Raw genomic sequence first — 17,907 nt, 5'->3', positions numbered from 1 at the left:
CACGAACCCGCGTCCCCTGCATCGGCAGGCGGACTCTCAACCACTGCGCCACCAGGGAAGCCCCACTCTATATATTGATAAAGTAATCTTTCAGCCTGTGTTTATTTTCCTCCATAGCCCTTAGTACCACCAGTTGTATTATATACACACACTTGTTTGTTTATTGTCTGTTTCCCCCCACAATTTTGTAAGCTCCATGATAGTAAGGACTTTATTTGTTCAGTGCTTCTCCCCAGTGCTTAGAACTGTGCCTGGTTTATACCCTTTAATAAGTATTCATTAAATGAATGAATGAATATTCAAATTGTGGAAGATGACCACAATTTTTATGTGGTTTATGATGTGGGGGCAGCAGTAGGACAAGATCTTGGTTCCTTCCTAGAAAGTTCTGTTAAAAAGTGTTTTCTTTCCCCTTTCCTGCAGAGTTTATATTCAGAGCACCAATCAAATTAAGCAAGCCTGGGGAACTTCGTGAGGAATATGAAAGCCTGAGAAAGGTACAGTATAACAGTATACATATCATTATGCCATTCATTTTCTTAAAGTTAATTGAAATGATGACATTAAAGAATGCTTAGTGGGAGTTTTGATTTACTAGGGATTTTTAAAATTTATAATGCAGAGCCTGTCTTTCTGTACCCTACCTTATACTGGTCTAGTTAGATTCTGTAGCTATAATGGAAGTAGAGTAAACCTTAACTCAGAACCCCTTTTAAGCTGTCCTTTCAAAGATGAAAATGTAGCTCCCATGGCCTATCACACACCTGCTGCAATAACTGGCCACCAAGAGAGGTATTCTTGGCATTTAAATGTTAGATAAAAGCTAACATTTAAGCTTTAATAATAATAACTTGTCTTATTTTTCTTTATCTTGCAAGGTTCCTCTAATTACATGTAGCTGGTATTATCTTTTACTGCTTTCACTCTCTTAAGTACTCCAGAAGAACTGTAACTTAGACTGGTAAGGGTAGTGGAATAATTTTCTAGTTAGAGAACGTTTACCATTGGGAAAGCTTTTAGCTCTGTCCACATCATCTTATTTTTGATGTTTTCAAGCTAATAGTCTGGGACTTACTTGGAAAATTAAGACTTCAGAAAGACTGGTAATAAGAAGTATGTTATAAGATTTGTATCATCCTTCCCCAGCCCTCTCCCTGAACCACCATCCCTTACCAAGTTCATAAATGATTAGATAATCATTCTACATGTAGATATTTAATGTTTTATAAAGGCACATAATCCACTTAATCTGAATCAGACATCATCATAAAACAGGCAAGACAATAACATTATGGTGGCATTTTAGACTGAATGAAAAAAATCAGTATTTAATAAGGTCATGTTAAAAAGAAAAGATAAAAAACTGTGCTTAATTACTGTATATTTTTGATCTTTTCTTTTAAATGAGAGTGTCAAATGCTGACTTGGGTCCTCATGCTCCTTTTGTACTGGTGTTGTGAGTTTTTTTGTTTTTCGTTTTAAATCAGTTACAAAGCTTTTTCCTACATAGAAACAAATTATTCTCGGGGGCTACATCAAAAGAACCACAGATTTCTCTTAAATAAAATTCCAGAATATGCAGATATTTAGTTTTAATATAACTTTTCAGAAACTTGGAGAATATGGAAATTTTGAAGCTGTCAGCTTGAAGATAATGAGAAAACAGGGACTTGGAGGTAGAAAAAGGAGGTAAAGCAGAAGACATAGTGAGTGTAGAGATTTTTTATAAGCCTTGGGAGAGAGAAGGATACCTTGGGGAACTGTTCTTTCGTTCCTGTTAAGAAGGAGGGACAGGAAAATGGTTTTAAAAGCAACTGATCGTATAATGCTGTTGAGTGAAGCTAGGACAATCTCATTCTGCATAAACTGGATTCGGTTTGAAAAACACTCACCTGTGTCTTTGTGTTAAATAAACATTAAATAGGTTTCCCCCCACCCATACTCCCAAGTACCCAGGTTATCCTACACTCATTGTATAACCTGGAAAATGGAAATCCAAGTCATAAAATCAAAAGGCAATAATATGACATACCCATATAATGGAATACTATTCAGCAATAAGAAGGAATGAACCACTGATACATGCTACCAGATGGATGAGCCTCAAAAAGATGCTAAGTGAAAGAAACCAGATAAAAGACCACATAGTGTATGTTTCCATTTATAGAAAATGTCTAGGAATAGACAGAAGTATAGAGACAGACAGTAGATTAATGGTTGATTGAGTAGGGTTGAGAATGGGGATTAACAGTAAATGGTCATGAGTGATTTTATTACAGTGATGAAGATTTCTAAAACTGATTTATGGTGTGTTCCACAACTTGGTAAATTTACTAAAAATCATCGAATTATATACTTGAAATGGATGAATTATATAATATGTAAAAATATGCCTCAATAAAGTAAAAAAAATTAAGGCACTAGACATTTGGATGGAGAACTTGATAAAAAAGATGTCTCTTAGAATGCATATTTTCTGAAACAAAACAAATATATAATTATCTAGATGAATCCCTGGCGGGGGAGATGTTTAAAAGTTTCTACTGAGCAAGCGATGGAAATTAATTCTATACAACTCATCATTACTAATTTGACATGTAATACACTTTTTATTTAGTATATTTTATTATTTTGTTTAAATGACAGTAAAAACCTTTATAAGGGCTATAAAAAGTTGACAGGAAATTTTATTCCCCTAATTCTAGTTCTTTTAAAAGATGTTTGCTTACTAATCATAGATCCCTCTACCCATGGTGTAGTGTTATGCTTACTGAGGTTACTATGTTTCTAAATTTTATGATTCTATAAATAGGTTTATATTTCTAAATATGTTTAAAATTTTCTTCCTGCCATGTGTTGTAGTTAATTTTGTCTTTTTTACACAGAAATATTCAGAGCAAAATATGAAAGTTCTCCTTTTTCTTATTTTCCACTTTCTGCCCCAGAGATAACTAGTGTCAAGAGTTTAGTGTATATCCTAGATCCTTTATATATTTACACACGCACACACACACACACACACACACACTCACACATATGCTTTAGTCTTTTTTAGTATAAATAGGATCATGATGTATATTCATTTATTCATCATATATTTATTATGTCCTTACTGTGTGCCAGGTACTAGGAATATGATGCTGAAGAAGACACCCAAGGTTCTTGACCTCAGGGAGATTTCATTCTAGTGGGGAAGATGGACAGTAAATAAGCAAAAAAAATTTAATATATATTAATAAAGCAGGGTAAGAAGAGTTAGAGGGGAGTGGAAGGGAAACTTGAGACACAAAAAGACTTGTTTTCGATACAGTGATCAGGGAAAGTCTCAGAGAAGGCAACATTTGAGTTGCTACCTGAAAGAGATGAGGGAGCAAGCCAAGTAAACTTATGAGGAAAGAGCATTCTCAGCAAAGAGAACAGCAAATGCAAAGGCCCTACGATGGAAACAAGTTTGGCTTGTTTAAGGAACACTGTGGCTGGAACTGAGTGTACAAGTTGTGGAAGGGTGGAAGGGTGGTATGGGGATTTGGTAAGATGTGAGTTGGGAGAGATAGAGGGCCAGATCAAAGAAGGCCTAGTTGCTTGGTAAGGACCCTAAATTTATTTTAAGTGTGATGGGAAGCCAGTAATATGATCTGAATTATACTTTTAAAAGGTCTCTGGTTGTTGTGTGGGGAATAAACTGTAATGGGTCTAAGAATTAGGAATTGGATTTACTGTGAATAGTAGAAACCCCAAAATAGTGACTCAAATAAATTAGGAGTTTTACTTTTCTCCAGTAACAAAAAGCTGGAGGTAAGCTATCCAGGGCTGATTATGGCAGCTCTAGGACATCAGGGGTTCAGGCTCCTTTTTGTTTTTCTGTTTAGACATCTTCAAGTGTGCCTGTCTCCTTGTGATGTGGATCAACCATCGTTGATCCTTCTGTAGAATCCCATCTAGACAGAAGGTAAGGCAGAAGGGCGTATGTCAGCTGAATTTGGTCTTTTAAAGAGCCTTCTCCAAAGCCGCACCGAGTGACTTCACCTGTATTTTGTAGTTAAGTATCACAGACTCCCTCTAGCTGCCAGGAAGGCTGGGAAGCATAGTGTTTTAGCTGGGTACATTAACTTCCTAAGTAAAATTAGGGTTCTTTTATTTATTTATTTTTATAAATTTTTATTTTTGGCTGCGTTAGGTCTTTGTGGCTGCACGCGGGCTTTCTCTAGTTGCCGCTTATGGGGGCTACTCTTCGTTGCAGTGCGCAGACTTCTCATTGTGGTGTCTTGTTGCAGAGCATGGACTCTAGGCGCGGGCTTCAGTAGTTGTGGCTCGTAGGCTCTAGAGAGCAGGCTCAGTAGGTGTGGCGCACGGGCTTAGTTGCTCCATGGCATGTGGGAATCTTCCCGGACCAGCGATCGAACCCGAGTCCCCTGCATTGGTAGGCGGATTCTTTTTTTTTTTTTTTTTTGCGGTACGCAGGCCTCTCACTGCTGTGGCCTCTCCCGTTGCGGAGCACAAGCTCCGGACGCGCAGGCTCAGCGGCCATGGCTCATGGGCCCAGCCGCTCCGCGGCATGTGGGATCTTCCCGGACCGGGGCACGAACCCATGTCGCCTGCATCGGCAGGCGGACTCTCAACCACTGCGCCACCAGGGAAACCCTGGTAGGTGGATTCTTAACCGCTGCACCACCAGGGAAGTCCCTAGGGTTGTTTTAGTAAGGAATGAAAGAATGAATACTGGGTAGGCAGCTAGCTGTCTGTGCCTCATGGGACGAAAATGGAAATAAGACCAATTAGAACACTTTTGGAGTAAGCAATGGGTTGGGTTTAACGAGGGTTAGGATTTTACCAAAAGTATGACAGAGGGAATGATGCTGTGGACTTGAAGGTGTATACAAGGAAGTTGTTGTAGTTTTGGACTGTGGTTATTTTAAGGAGGTTGTTTGAGGAAGGAATTGAGGACATGATGGACAATGAGAATGGTAGAGTCAGTGGACTGGAAGTTTTGATGGTGCTAAAGAATTATAAAAGTAGGATGACTAGCATATAAAAGTAAAGTTGGAAACCTAGAAGTCGTGGTCTAAATGTGAGAGGGTTAAATGTGAGACTGGGAGGTGGTTTAGTTATTGAACATGGCAGAGTTTAGGGTATGATTATGGGCGGAGGTAACTGAAGTAGGATGGAAGAAAAGATTTATCTAGAAGGAAGTGAAGAAACTGAGCGAATATACTGATATTGAAATCTTCAGGAGTATCACTGGAGTAGCTGGGCAGAAACTTAAGTGCTAAGGTTTTCTGTGAATAAGGGGAGTTGACAGGTGACTACCTCAAAGAGGGGTTGTGGGTATTACAGTCTGATGGTAAATACGTCAAAGAAGCTAGGAATTTTGAGGAATAATATGATCTATTTATTCTGTAGCCAGTTTTTTTTTCCCTCTGACAATATGTGCTTTTTTTTGTGGAGGGGCAGCAGGTGCTTTCATATAGGTACTTTTTTCATACTGAATGGTATTTCATAGTGTGGATGAGGCATAATTCACTTAACCATTGATCATTTAAATTGTTTTCCATTTCCCCCAGTTTTGAAGAGATGTTACACTAAAGATCCATGAACATATCTGAGCAAATACTGCCCTTAAGTTAGATTCCTAGAAGTGAAAGTGCAGGTCAGATTGTATATACACTTTGTATTTTGGTGGATATTCAAAAGACTTTTTTCAACTTAACTCTCTTACCAACAGTAAAAGAGAGTCCCTTTTCTTTAAATCCTTGCTAAGCCTTTATCATTATTTTTAATATTTTGCTATCTGCTGAATAAAATATCTCATTGTTTTAATTTACATTGCCCTGGTTACTAGAGAGAAGGAGCATCTTGTACTTACTGGCCATTTACAGGTTTTCTATGAATTGCTTACTTATAACCTTTAGGTGTGAAAACTAGTTCCATCTTTTGGATACTTGTGATCTGGATTGCTAATGGCATGCTATTTTTTCTGTGCTTTTATAGATGTATACTATTAAAAAGAAGTTTTTTGACATTTTATGGTGTTTTAAGTAGAAGGAGAAAATTAGCATGTGCTCAGTCCTCCATCTTGTTACATTGATTGGGGAAAGAATTTTGTTGTATTCATTCTTGAATATTTATATTCTTATTATATTCTTTTTTTGAATTTTATTTTATTTATTTTTTTATAAAGCAGGTTCTTATTAGTCATCAGTTTTATACACATCAGTGTATACATGTCAATCCCAATCGCTCATCTTGTTAATTCTTGTCTGTAGTAAATATATGTTGAAATTAAAAATAAGTTTTATGGAGAAATTATTTCAATATTGATCTCTTTATGGTTCTAATCTATATAAGATTGACTGTTAGACATTTTGTGTTTGAAATAATTGATTCATCCCTATAAATTCTATTTATTGGTTGCATTAAGCTTATTATTTGCACCATTATTCCTTCTGCTTATACAGTTTGTTAGGTGCTTAACTTTGACCACATGGTTAAATAATAGTTGCTTTATATTAGATTTTGGAAACATATAATCCAGCATGCCCTTGTTTGTCTTCTTTGAATCAATAGACTCTGAAAGGTTAAAGGTAGGGGAAAAAAAACAGCCTTTGCTTCTAGACTGCTTATCTCCCTGGTTTCTGTAGTGGGAAAGATGAACTGCTTTTGATAATTCTGCAGATCACATGAGTGGTTTAGGCTTTCTCTGAATTGGTTTACTGACCTATCCATTTTCTTTTTTCTCCCTCACCACTGGTTCGTTTTTGAGGAGTATTTTCTCCCCATTGCTGGCTGAATTATTCAAGTAGTAAGCATGCAGTTCTAGTCCTTAGCCAGAGCACAGAGTAATCAGATACAGTCAATGGGTTACTGAAGTGAGTAATGACTCTATAAGGCAGACATTAACTTTTCTGAAGGAGTTTTTTAAAGGTAAGTAAACTTTTAGGGCCTAATTATCTTTGAAATAATATATCTTTAAAGTTCCTTTTATTATTTTTCTGCCATAAACCGTAAAATATAGTGTACTTTATTAAAGCTTGAACATTTCACTTAAATCTGTTTGGCTGTACAGTGTATCATGAGCTGAATACTGAGTGGCCTTTCCCTTATTTTTTTAATTTACTTATTTTAAAAGAAGCTTGTATTTATTAAAATATGTTCTGTTGCACCATGGAAGCAGCAGGTTGTTTGCTTGTTTAAAAAATTTTTTTCTTATTAGATTGTAAAATCTTTCAAGATGGATCTGTTTGTTTAGTCTCTTTAACTCTCCACCACATCTAATATAATATCTTGCACTTATATATTTATTACATACGGATTGAATTGTTGATCATCCAGTTTCAAAGCCCCTTCTTTTAAGAGAAATGACTTGTGTAAGGATATACAGCTGGTTCATGATAGAACTAGATGTATTTTAAGATTTCTAGAGTTCTTTTTACTACATTATTTTCTATTCTTCTTTCTCTGAAATGTTAATATGTAATCTTTGAGGAAATGCATACTTGGGTATGTGCTGATGTGCATCTTTCTAGAATAAGAAATAAATACAGAATCTCATAGTACATCTTTAAGAGCAGGTAAGCTGTATGGTACTAAGAAGGAAAAACTCTCAAAAGAATAAGTTTTAATTTTGACTGCACGAGGGAACAACTGTTTAGTTTATACGATGTTCAAAATCTGAAAATGTTAACGTGGTGGTTTTTTGCTATTTACAACTACCCAGACAAGGAGAAACAACTTTATCAAGTTATATGCTTCTCAAAGAAAACAACACATTTGGGAAATTCAAAGCATGATCAGATTTAATTAGAATTGCAGGTTATTCATGTTATATCTGTAATGTCCTGTTTTTCCTTGTCTCTTTCATTTATGAGAGGAGACGATCAATAGTTATAAGGCTACTACATTAGTATAATATTTTATATGGCTTAGAGACTAGTTTAAATAAAATCATTTCAGTGCTACTTGAAAGCCAAATGAGAGAATTTTCTAGAAACAGTCACAACTCTTCTGTCCCTTGTGCAAAATAAAACATTTTGTTAAAGTATCTGATTAGTGAAGCTTATAGTAAATTTAAACAGCTTTATTTTTTCTTCTTTATAAAAGTAAGCAGAATTATAAAATTCTGTGAATTGTAAAAAGAAAAAAAATTATAAAAAGCTTTAAAGGAGAAAGGGAAAATTACCAGTAATTCTGCCACCTAATAACCATATTTAAATGTTTATCGTATTTTTTTCTAGTCAAATTATTTTATTTGTTTATAATACCAAGCTCCAGTAGCTTGAAATAAAAATTTCCAGTTGAACTGTATGCCACTCTCTTTTAGAACATCCTGTTTTTCATTAAAATAATTTCTAAACTACTCTACGTGTTCGACCTTCTGCTTAACACTCAGATATGGGTTTTTGGAAAGGCCAGGTCACCAGCTCCATGAAGTGGCAAGTTGATCCTTGTTTTGGAAAATCCTCCAAGTATTTATCCAGAAACATATGTTCATGAGATTCTGAACCCTTATCATCAAAACCTGCTTCATGGTTAATTGGGACTCCCACAGGTTCTCCTCTTTTGTCCATTGGCTCATCTCTTTGGAATCGTTCTGAAAGGACTGTTCATTGACTGCGGCTAACTGCTTAGCAAATTCCACAATCCAAAGTGAAGGTGCTGTCTCTGTGTGTCAGGTGCCTCTTTAGTAACTGCCTTAAGCCCAAAAATATTAAGCCTCTTGCCTTTGAATATATTTTTCCTAAAACTTGTTCTAAGATCAGTGGTCTTGCGATCATGTTGAAGATCCTGACCAACATCATCATCAGCTCCTTCATCAAACTGCATCTGATTCACTAGTCTTGTACTAACTCTAGCTGTGGCAGGCAGATCTGGCAACTTTCGTAGCTGATATGATGTTACTGAGACTAATTTTAGGTCTTTCGCCCTCTTTCTGTGCCCTTGAGTCTTCCTTGTGCTGCTGGAGCAGCTCTGACTTGGTCGTCTACTTGTCAAAAGGGAGAGTCTGCAACAGCAGATGCAGCCACCACCAACTCAGGACTCAGGGATTCACTTCTCTTTTGGGGGCATCTTCTGGAGCTTTTTGAAGTCTGCTAGTTGTAGCCTCCACACTTTTAAGTTGTCTTCTTTTGGGCAGCTTTGTTGTTTGTACATTTACTGTGCTTTCAACTTTCATGCCCTTAATAATATTTATCAAGTCTTTTTTTCTTATTCTTCTTTACACTGTCTTGACTGTCTCTCTCCTTGGAATCTCATGGATTGGAGACAAATGCTTATCTTTCTTGCTGTAGATCATGCTGTTAGTACCAAAGTATCTTTGGATATTATTTTTTTTGTTCTGACCGTTATATTCAGAGAAGGGAATAACACAAATTGCAGCTACCAGTTCCTCTGGGCCTCCAGAGCACAAAGGGAGGTGGGAAAGGGGACAAAGGGGTAGGGTCCCCCAGACTCTTGGAAACATTGTGGAGAAACAAGCTGAAGTGGGAATATAATGGGGGTAGTGCATCCTCTGCCAAACATGCCCCACCCTCATTACGCTTAGTGAATAAGACAGAGAGAGACCAATACTGTATGATTTCACTTATATGTGGAATCTAAAAAACAAAACAAATGAACAGACATAACAAAACAGAAACAGTTACAGATACAGAGAACAAACAGGTGGTTGCCAGAAGGGAGAGGGGAGGAAAGAAATAGGTGAGGGAGATTAAGAGGTACAGACTTAACAGTTGCAGAACAAATGAGTCATGAGTATGCAATATAGAGTGTGGGGAAATATAGTCAATAACTATGTAATATCATTGTATTGTGACAGATGATAACTAGATTTATCATGGTGATCATTTTGAGTACAGAAATACTGAATCACTGTGTTGTGTAACAGGAACTAACATAGCGTTGTAGGTCAGTTGTACTTCAAGAACAAACAAGCAAACTTACGGAAAAAGAGATCAGATTTGTGGTTACCAGAGGCAGGAGGTGGTGGGAAAGGGAATTGGATGATGACAGTCAAAAGGTATAAAGTTCCAAGTTATAAGATAAATAAGTACTAAGGAGGTAATGTACAACATGTTAAATATAATTAACACTGCTGTATATGAAAGTTAAGAGAGGGACTTCCCTGGTGGTGCAGTGATTAAGAATCTGCCTATAATGCACGGGACACGGGTTTGAGCCCTGGTCCAGGAAGATCCCACATGCCACGAAGCAACTAAGTCCATGTGCCACAACTACTGAGCCTGTGCTCTAGAGCCCATGAGCCACAACTACTGAAGCCCACATGCCACAACTACTGAAGCCCGCGTGCCTAGAGCCTGTGCTCCACACAGGAGAAGCCTGCGCAGCGCAACGAAGAGTAGCCCCTACTTACCGCAACTAGAAAAAAGCCTACATGCAGCAACGAAGACCCAATGCCCCCCAAAATAAATAAATAAATAAATTTTTTAAAAAAAAGAAGAAGAAAGTTAAGAGTAAATCCTGAGTTCTCATCACAAGGAAAAAAATTTTTCTTCTTTAATGTTGAATCTGTATGAGATGGTGGATGTTCTCTACACTTATTGTGGTAATCATTTCATGATGTATGTAAGTCAAATCTTTATGCTACACTTTGAACTTGTACAGTGCTGTATGTCAATTGTATCTCAATAAAACTGGAAGGAAAAATGTTTATCATAAACTTAAGCTTAAGACATTTTACAGAATAGATTTAGGATCACACTTTACATGCCATTTTTACTGACCGTTTTATTTAACATATCATATGAAGCTTTCCATATCAGTGTATTTCGATTCATGCCAACATTTTTAATGGCTATATAAAATAACAGAAAATATCATTGTGATATATTACATGCATGCCAATATTTTACTTAAAGCCAAACCATTCAAGAATCAGAAATCACTTTTAAAAATACGATATTTAAAAAAGATTCCAGGGCTTCCCTGGTGGTGCAGTGATTGAGAGTCCGCCTGCCGATGCAGGGAGCATGGGTTCGCGCCCTGGTCCGGGAAGATCCCACATGCCGCGGAGTGGCTGGGCCCGTGAGCCATGGCCGCTGAGCCTGCGCGTCCTGAGCCTGTGCTCCGCAACGGGAGAGGCCACAACAGTGAGAGGCCTGCGTACCACACACACACACACACACACACACACACACACACACACACACACACAAAAAGATTCCACAAGATAATTTTTAAAATTTCCCATCTCTATCCAAATCTGTGTAAAAATTCACAGGTAATCCGCTTTCAGTAAAATTGCAAGCTTGGTTTTATTTTTCTGGATTCAGATGAGAGTTTAAAACCTCATTTGCTGCTTACCATCTGAGAGTCAACTTTTTGTTTGTTTATCTCAGACTTTAAAAAAAAATTGCAGGTGCTCAGTAAATCACAATACAAATGATGTGGCTATTTTGCCCTTAGCCGAGAGGCAGTTTATTAAAGTGCTTAAGAGCCATCTAAGTTCAAATCCTGACTCTCCATGTGAATTTGGGCAAGTTAGTTCATCTCTCCATTTCTTAGTTTCTTGGTCTGTAAAATGGACCCCATAGTACCTAGCTTATAGGGTTATTGTGAAATAGTGCCTGGCACATAGTAATCCATATATAAGAATTATTATTATTCTTTAAAATTTGGAATTAAAAAAAAATAGCACAAAGTAACCCCCCTCCATTACTGCCATGTTTTAACTTGTTCATTTTGAGTGAGAAGTGGCTGACTGTTGGAAGTTCTAGCCACAGCAATCAGAGAAGAAAAAGAAATAAAAGGAATCCAAATAGGAAAAGAAGAAGTAAAGCTGTCACTGTTTGCAGATGACATGATACTATACATAGAGAATCCTAAGGAGGCTACCAGAAAACTACTAGAGCTAATCAATGAATTTGGTAAAGTAGCAGGATACAAAATTAATGCACAGAAATCTCTGGCATTCTTATACACTAATGATGAAAAATCTGAGAGTGAAATTAAGAAAACACTCCCATTTACCACGGCAACAAAAAGAATAAAATATCTAGGAATAAACCTACCTAAGGAGACAAAAAACTTGTATGCAGAAAACTATAAGACACTGATGAAAGAAATTAAAGATGATACAAATAGGTGGAGAAATATACCATGTTCTTGGATTGGAAGAATCAACATTGTGAAAATGACTCTACTACCCAAAGCAATCTACAGATTCAATGCAATCCCTATCAAACTACCACTAGCATTTTTTACAGAACTAGAAAAAAAAATTTCACAATTTGTATGGAAACACAAAAGACCCCAAATAGCAAAAGCAATCTATTTTGGGTGAAAAATATATATAAACTTTTGTTTATCTGTAATTAAGTTATAGTCTAGTGTTCTAACACACCATGCACATACATACATTCTTCTTAAGAAAAAACATTTTAGAGTCTTTACAACACTATTTCACGATAGATTTAAATTTTTCAATAATCACTTTCACACAAACTTAGCAGGTCCTTTTCACTCACTGAATTAGAAACTGTATTTTATGAATATTTTAAAAATTAATTATCAGTTTCGTGTATCAGATTATTTCTAATTTTCTTCCTTTAGGATTCACCAAAAGCCCAGCTACGCCGGACAATAGAATGTTGTCGGACCAACTTATGTAACCAGTATTTACAACCTACACTGCCCCCTGTTGTTATAGGTAGGTTAGCAGAGAAAAGTGCAATCATGATTCTCAGTGAAATATTTTCTCTGGTTTTAACAATAAGCAAGCTTTCTAGAGTTCAACACTACAAGTTATTTTTTCCTTTTAAGATGTGATCGAAAGGTAATATGTCTTTTTCATTGTTTACTTCCATTATCAGGTCCATTTTTCGATGGCAGCATTCGATGGCTGGCTTTGCTCATTTCTATGGCTGTCTGCATAATTGCTATGATCATCTTCTCCAGCTGCTTTTGTTACAAGTAAGATAATTATTTTGATGCAAAATATTTTGTTGAATATTAGATATAAACAGTTGTTCTTAAAGCCAGTAGGCAGAAACCATTGACAATGTATTTCAGGAACCATTAACTTGTATTTTCTGGTTATCTCCTTTAATTAACTATATTATAGTTTCTTAAGGGAACAGAGGACCTTACTACTAATCAATTAATTGGACACTACATTATACTTCTTGTTATGTTCATGAGTACTTAAGATATTCTTATTTATAGAATATTGAACTTTCTTATATCTAAATTTAAAAACCTGACCCCATATATGCACTACCAAATGTAAATTAGATAGCTAGTGGGAAGCTGCCGCATAGCACAGGGAGATCACCTCTGTGCTTTGTGACCATGAGAGGGGTGGGATAGGGAGGGTGGGAGGGAGGGAGACGCAAGAGGGAAGAGATATGGGAACATATGTATATGTATAACTGATTCACTTTGTTGTAAAGGAGAAACTAACACACTATTGTAAAACAGTTATACTCCAATAAAGATGTTAAAAAAAAGAAAAAGTCATGGTTGGAAGCTGGAAAGTTAGTGGTATGAACCATAAATGATTCCCAGTTTTCTTGAACTTTGGACAGTGAAGACCTGTCTTTGCCTTTTCATAATCAATGATTTAGAGCTCTTACTTTATACTTCTTGTGAGTGCACGCCCCTTCATTTAGCCTTTTAGCTTGGCAACTAAACATATGACTTAGTATCTGCTGGTTCAATTTATGTATAAACTTTAACGCTTAAAATTAATTTTATATGCATTTCTGTAGAGCACATGTAATAATTTAAAACCTATATTGAAATAATTTAAAACACTTTGTTACATAAAGGAGAAAATTTGTAAAATGTTATATTGGCATAAATATTTAAATATACTTTATTCTAAACATAACATTTTTTTTTTTCTTTTTTTGCGGTATGCGGGCCTCTCATTGTTGTGGCCTCTCCCATTGTGGAGCACAGGCTCCGGATGTGCAGGCTCAGCGGCCATGGCTCATGGGCCTAGCCGCTCCGCGGCATGTGGGATCTTCCCGGACCCGGGCACGAACCCGTGTCCCCTGCATCAGCAGGTGGACTCTCAACCACTGTGCCACCAGGGAAGCCCTAAACATAACATTTAAATTGAAAGGTGTTTAAGAATTTAAAGTGAAGAGAGCATAGTGTTATCAGTGTGATTTTGTTAAAATTAGGTAAGACTCATAAGAGCAAATAGTTGCTTTGGTGCTATTTATGTGATTGTTCAAGTAGAAGTCATGGCTTTTGCCTTGTATGCAAGATTTGCTCTGATTTCTGGATTCTGTGAGATGGAAGCTTCAAGTAGTCCTTACTTACCCCAAACACTTTCTTTTTGTGGGTAGCATCAGCAGTAGTCACCAATTAGACCCTATATAAGTGGTAACTGTTAGTATCAAATGAGAGCCTAGGAACCAGATGGAAGATGCAAAGCATTGATCACTATAGATACCAAAGTAAATTGGAATGTTCTGACATTAATTTGAATATCTAACAAGTTCATCATGGTCTGGAGCAGTGTTTCTGAAGCAGTGGTCCCCAACTTTATCAGCTTATAATATATACTCTTTTCATAACTCCCTTAACAATTTAAAATATTGTTAATGTCTTCTATTAAAGAATAAGCCCTAGATAAGCAACAAAAATGTATTCAGCCTATTTATTGAGGTATTTAGTGGGTAGAACCTTTTGGACTATAAGTATATGATTTGTTAGATTGTTAAAAATATATTGAAAATTAAAGATTTCCATCACTACCTTTGTGAATCCTCTTAAGGGTCTGGGGTCCCAGTTTGAGAACCTTTGGCCCAGAGATAACTAGAAAATGTAGGAAATGAGTTATAAATGTGTGTAACTCACATAATTTACTATATGTTTTTATATATAATCATATTTTATAGGAAAAATCTGTTAGTTGTGTGTTAGGGGAAAGATTAAGGAAACACCATGAGGCTAGAAGGTCCTACAACTCTCACAAATTATTTCTGTAGTCTACTTTCGGAGGGTGGTGGACCATTTTACCAATTTAGATACGAAAATGAGAAAATTATGGATGCATGAGCCTCTAATCTTGAAAGTGCCATTGGGATTACTGCGCTGGTGTCACCTGTGGGCAGCGCGGCGCTGTACGCATGAGGGGTGGGTAGTGTAGGTGGTCATGGCGACTCTCAGGGCTCTGCACTTCGTGTTCAAAGTCGGAAACCGCTTCCAGATGGTGTGTTTCTATTGTGATGTCCTGGGGATGAAGGCCTTATGATGGGAAATGGAGTAAATCAGTGATAGAATTTGGACCTGAGGATGATCATTTTGTTGCAGAACTGACTTACAGTTATGGCATCGGAGACTACAGCTTGTCAGTGACTTCATGGGTATCACGCTTGCTTTTAGCCAGGCTGTCTGCAAAGCCAGAAAGCTGGAGTGGCCACTCAATGAAGTTGCAGTAGGTGTTTTTGAAACCAAAGCCCCCAGAGGATATAAGTTCTATTTGCCGAACCGCAGTCCACCTCAGTCAGATCCTGTATTAAAAGTAACTCTAGGGGGCTTCCCTGGTGGCGCAGTGGTTGAGAATCCACCTGCCGATGCAGGGGACACGGGTTTGTGCCCCGGTCTGGGAAGATCCCACATGCCACGGAGCGGCTGGGCCTGTGAGCCATGGCCGCTGAGCCTGCGCATCCGGAGCTTGTGCTCCGCAACGGGAGAGGCCACAGCAGTGAGAGGCCCGCGTACCACAAAAAAAAAAAAAAAAAAAAAAAGTAACTCTAGCAGTTTCTGATCTTCAGAAGTCCTTGAACTACTGGTCTAATCTGCTGGGAATGAAAATTTATGAAAAAGATGAAAAGAAGCAGAGAGTTTTTCTGGGCTATGCTGAATAACCAGTGTAAGCTGGAGCTACAGGGCATCCAGGGGGTAGTTGATCATGCAGCAGCTTTTGGATGAATTGCTTTTTCTTGCCCCCAGAAAGAGTTGTCAGACTTAGAAGACTTGATAAAAAGGGAGAATCAGAAGATTCTGACACTCCTTGTGAGTCTGGACACTCCAGGGAAAGCAACAGTGCAAGTGATCATTCTGACTGACCCTGATGGATATGAAATTTGCTTTGTGGGGGATGAAGAGTTTCGAGAACTCTCGAAGATGGATCCAGAGGGAAGCAAATTATTGGCTGATGCAATAGCAGAAGTTAAAAGAGATGAATGGTTTGCTCCACAGAATAAACCAAAGGCTTCAGGTTAACTGAAGACATCACGTGGAAAAGGCATTAGTGATTCCTGTCGAACACCTGTGAGGCCTGATGTGTAATAAATGCTCTCACAACTTGATGGTTTCCTATACAGGCAAAGAGGCTGGGGTGGTGAAGATTTGTGTATTTTTTTTTTTTTTTTTTTTTTTTGTGGTACGCGGGCCTCCCTCTGCTGCGGCCTCTCCCGTTGCGGAGCACAGGCTCCGGACGCGCAGGCTCAGCGGCCATGGCTCACGGGCCCAGCCGCTCCGCGGCATGTGGGATCCTCCCAGACCGGGGCGCGAACCCGGTTCCCCTGCATCGGCAGGCGGACGCGCAACCACTGCGCCACCAGGGAAGCCCAGATTTGTGTATTTTAACCTTTGAGAGCTCTGATATATTTTAGAGAGAAAATCCTATCATTATCAGTCCATTTAGAGGAGAGCTCTTGCTGTCATCTGCGCCGTCACTGTAAGGGCACATTCTGTGTGTGACTGTGTTAGATTAGTAATAAATTCTTCTCCAGCCTGGGACAGCTATATGGAACATTATCTTTGGTTGGGGATGGAGGTAATTTTGATAAGCATGTAGATTTAATGAGAACAATTAACTCCAAATTAAAAAAAAATGCCATTGAGCAGCACTCTTCCCACCAGCCCTGTGTTCATGGCACTGTTGGGTTGGTTACCTTTTATTGTGGAATTGAGAGAAGCTCCCCAAAGCACGGGGACTGGTAGAGTCACCAAAATAGGTATAGTTTGTATTGCAGAAAATATTTGTTGGAAGACCTTTAAAAAATTGATTAGTCCAATCACATCTTTCATTTCAATCACAGTCTTATAGCATATAAGCACCATGCAAACAACTTAGTCATTTTTGATCAGGGCTGTATCCTCAGCACTAAAAGCAATGCCTAACACATAGACTCTAGTGCTCTGTAAATATTTGTGGAATTAAACTTATTGAATACAGGCCCTATGTCCAGAACTAAAGTGGGAGGGGGGAAATCAAGGAAGAATAGCATGGTTCCAGGTTGAAAGAAGCTCATAGTGTCTGAGGGAAGGGAAATTTGAAAACAAGCAATTGGACACAAGCAATTTGTGTTAAAAATCCATGATAGAAAGAAGTATGTTCTGGATGTTATGAAATGTATTTTAAAATATTTCATTTGAAACAGTGTGGTGTATATGTGTTTTGCTTTAAACTCTAAGGATGGCTAGTTAACATTGAAGTACTAATAGGGAATACATACTCTGGAGTAGTTACTTAGCATTTGAGAGGCTATAATCAGAACTTTCTCTGCATAGGCTCCTATAAGCCCTTCAATTATTTCTATAATCGCCCAGTATCTGAGGTTTTTTAACTTGCATAATGGATGTTATAAATGATTTCTAAATTTTTAATTTGTGTAATATTTAAACAAATATAAAAAAGAACAATAAAATGAACAATAAAACCCCTGTATACCTATCACTCAGATTCTACAATTATGAAGATAAATAATTTTTCATCGTGAAATGAGTATTATTCAAGACATGGATTAGCTACCAATATTCTGTAGGCATCTCCACCCTTGCATGAACAGGATTTAAGAATCTAGTGAGCTCAACAGTCTATTCCTTTGACGGCGCCTTGCCCTATGGCTAGGAATTCTGTTTGCCCCTGTGTTTAGCTGTTAGACAATTCAACTACCTGATTCTAATCAGAAGACTAGTTGAAGCCTCCTA

General features: G+C 37.6%; 1 protein-coding gene and 2 pseudogenes across 5 annotated transcripts in view; 2 read left to right on the top strand and 1 right to left on the bottom strand.

Moving 5' to 3' along the window:
• The window catches only part of RNF169 (ring finger protein 169), a 141,602-nt gene that overhangs the window by 34,663 nt on the left and 89,032 nt on the right, over positions 1-17,907 (top strand). For all 5 annotated transcript variants that reach the window (XR_003683739.1, XM_028501629.1, XM_028501628.2 and 2 more), the window contains exon 2: positions 424-497. Coding sequence is in view for 4 of the 5 variants with exons in the window: in XM_028501629.1 (XP_028357430.1) it covers positions 424-497 (74 nt within the window). In the remaining variant the exon portion in view is untranslated. The remainder of the gene's footprint in view (positions 1-423; positions 498-17,907) is intronic.
• On the bottom strand, positions 7,903-11,050 carry LOC114488051 (28S ribosomal protein S31, mitochondrial-like; annotated as a pseudogene).
• On the top strand, positions 14,352-16,234 carry LOC102986972 (glyoxalase domain-containing protein 4-like; annotated as a pseudogene).

Source organism: Physeter macrocephalus, chromosome 16, assembly GCF_002837175.3.
Source record: "Physeter macrocephalus isolate SW-GA chromosome 16, ASM283717v5, whole genome shotgun sequence".
Lineage (NCBI taxonomy): Eukaryota > Metazoa > Chordata > Mammalia > Artiodactyla > Physeteridae > Physeter > Physeter macrocephalus.
Note: the sequence above shows the minus strand (reverse complement) of the source record. Positions and strands in the feature narration are given on the sequence as shown.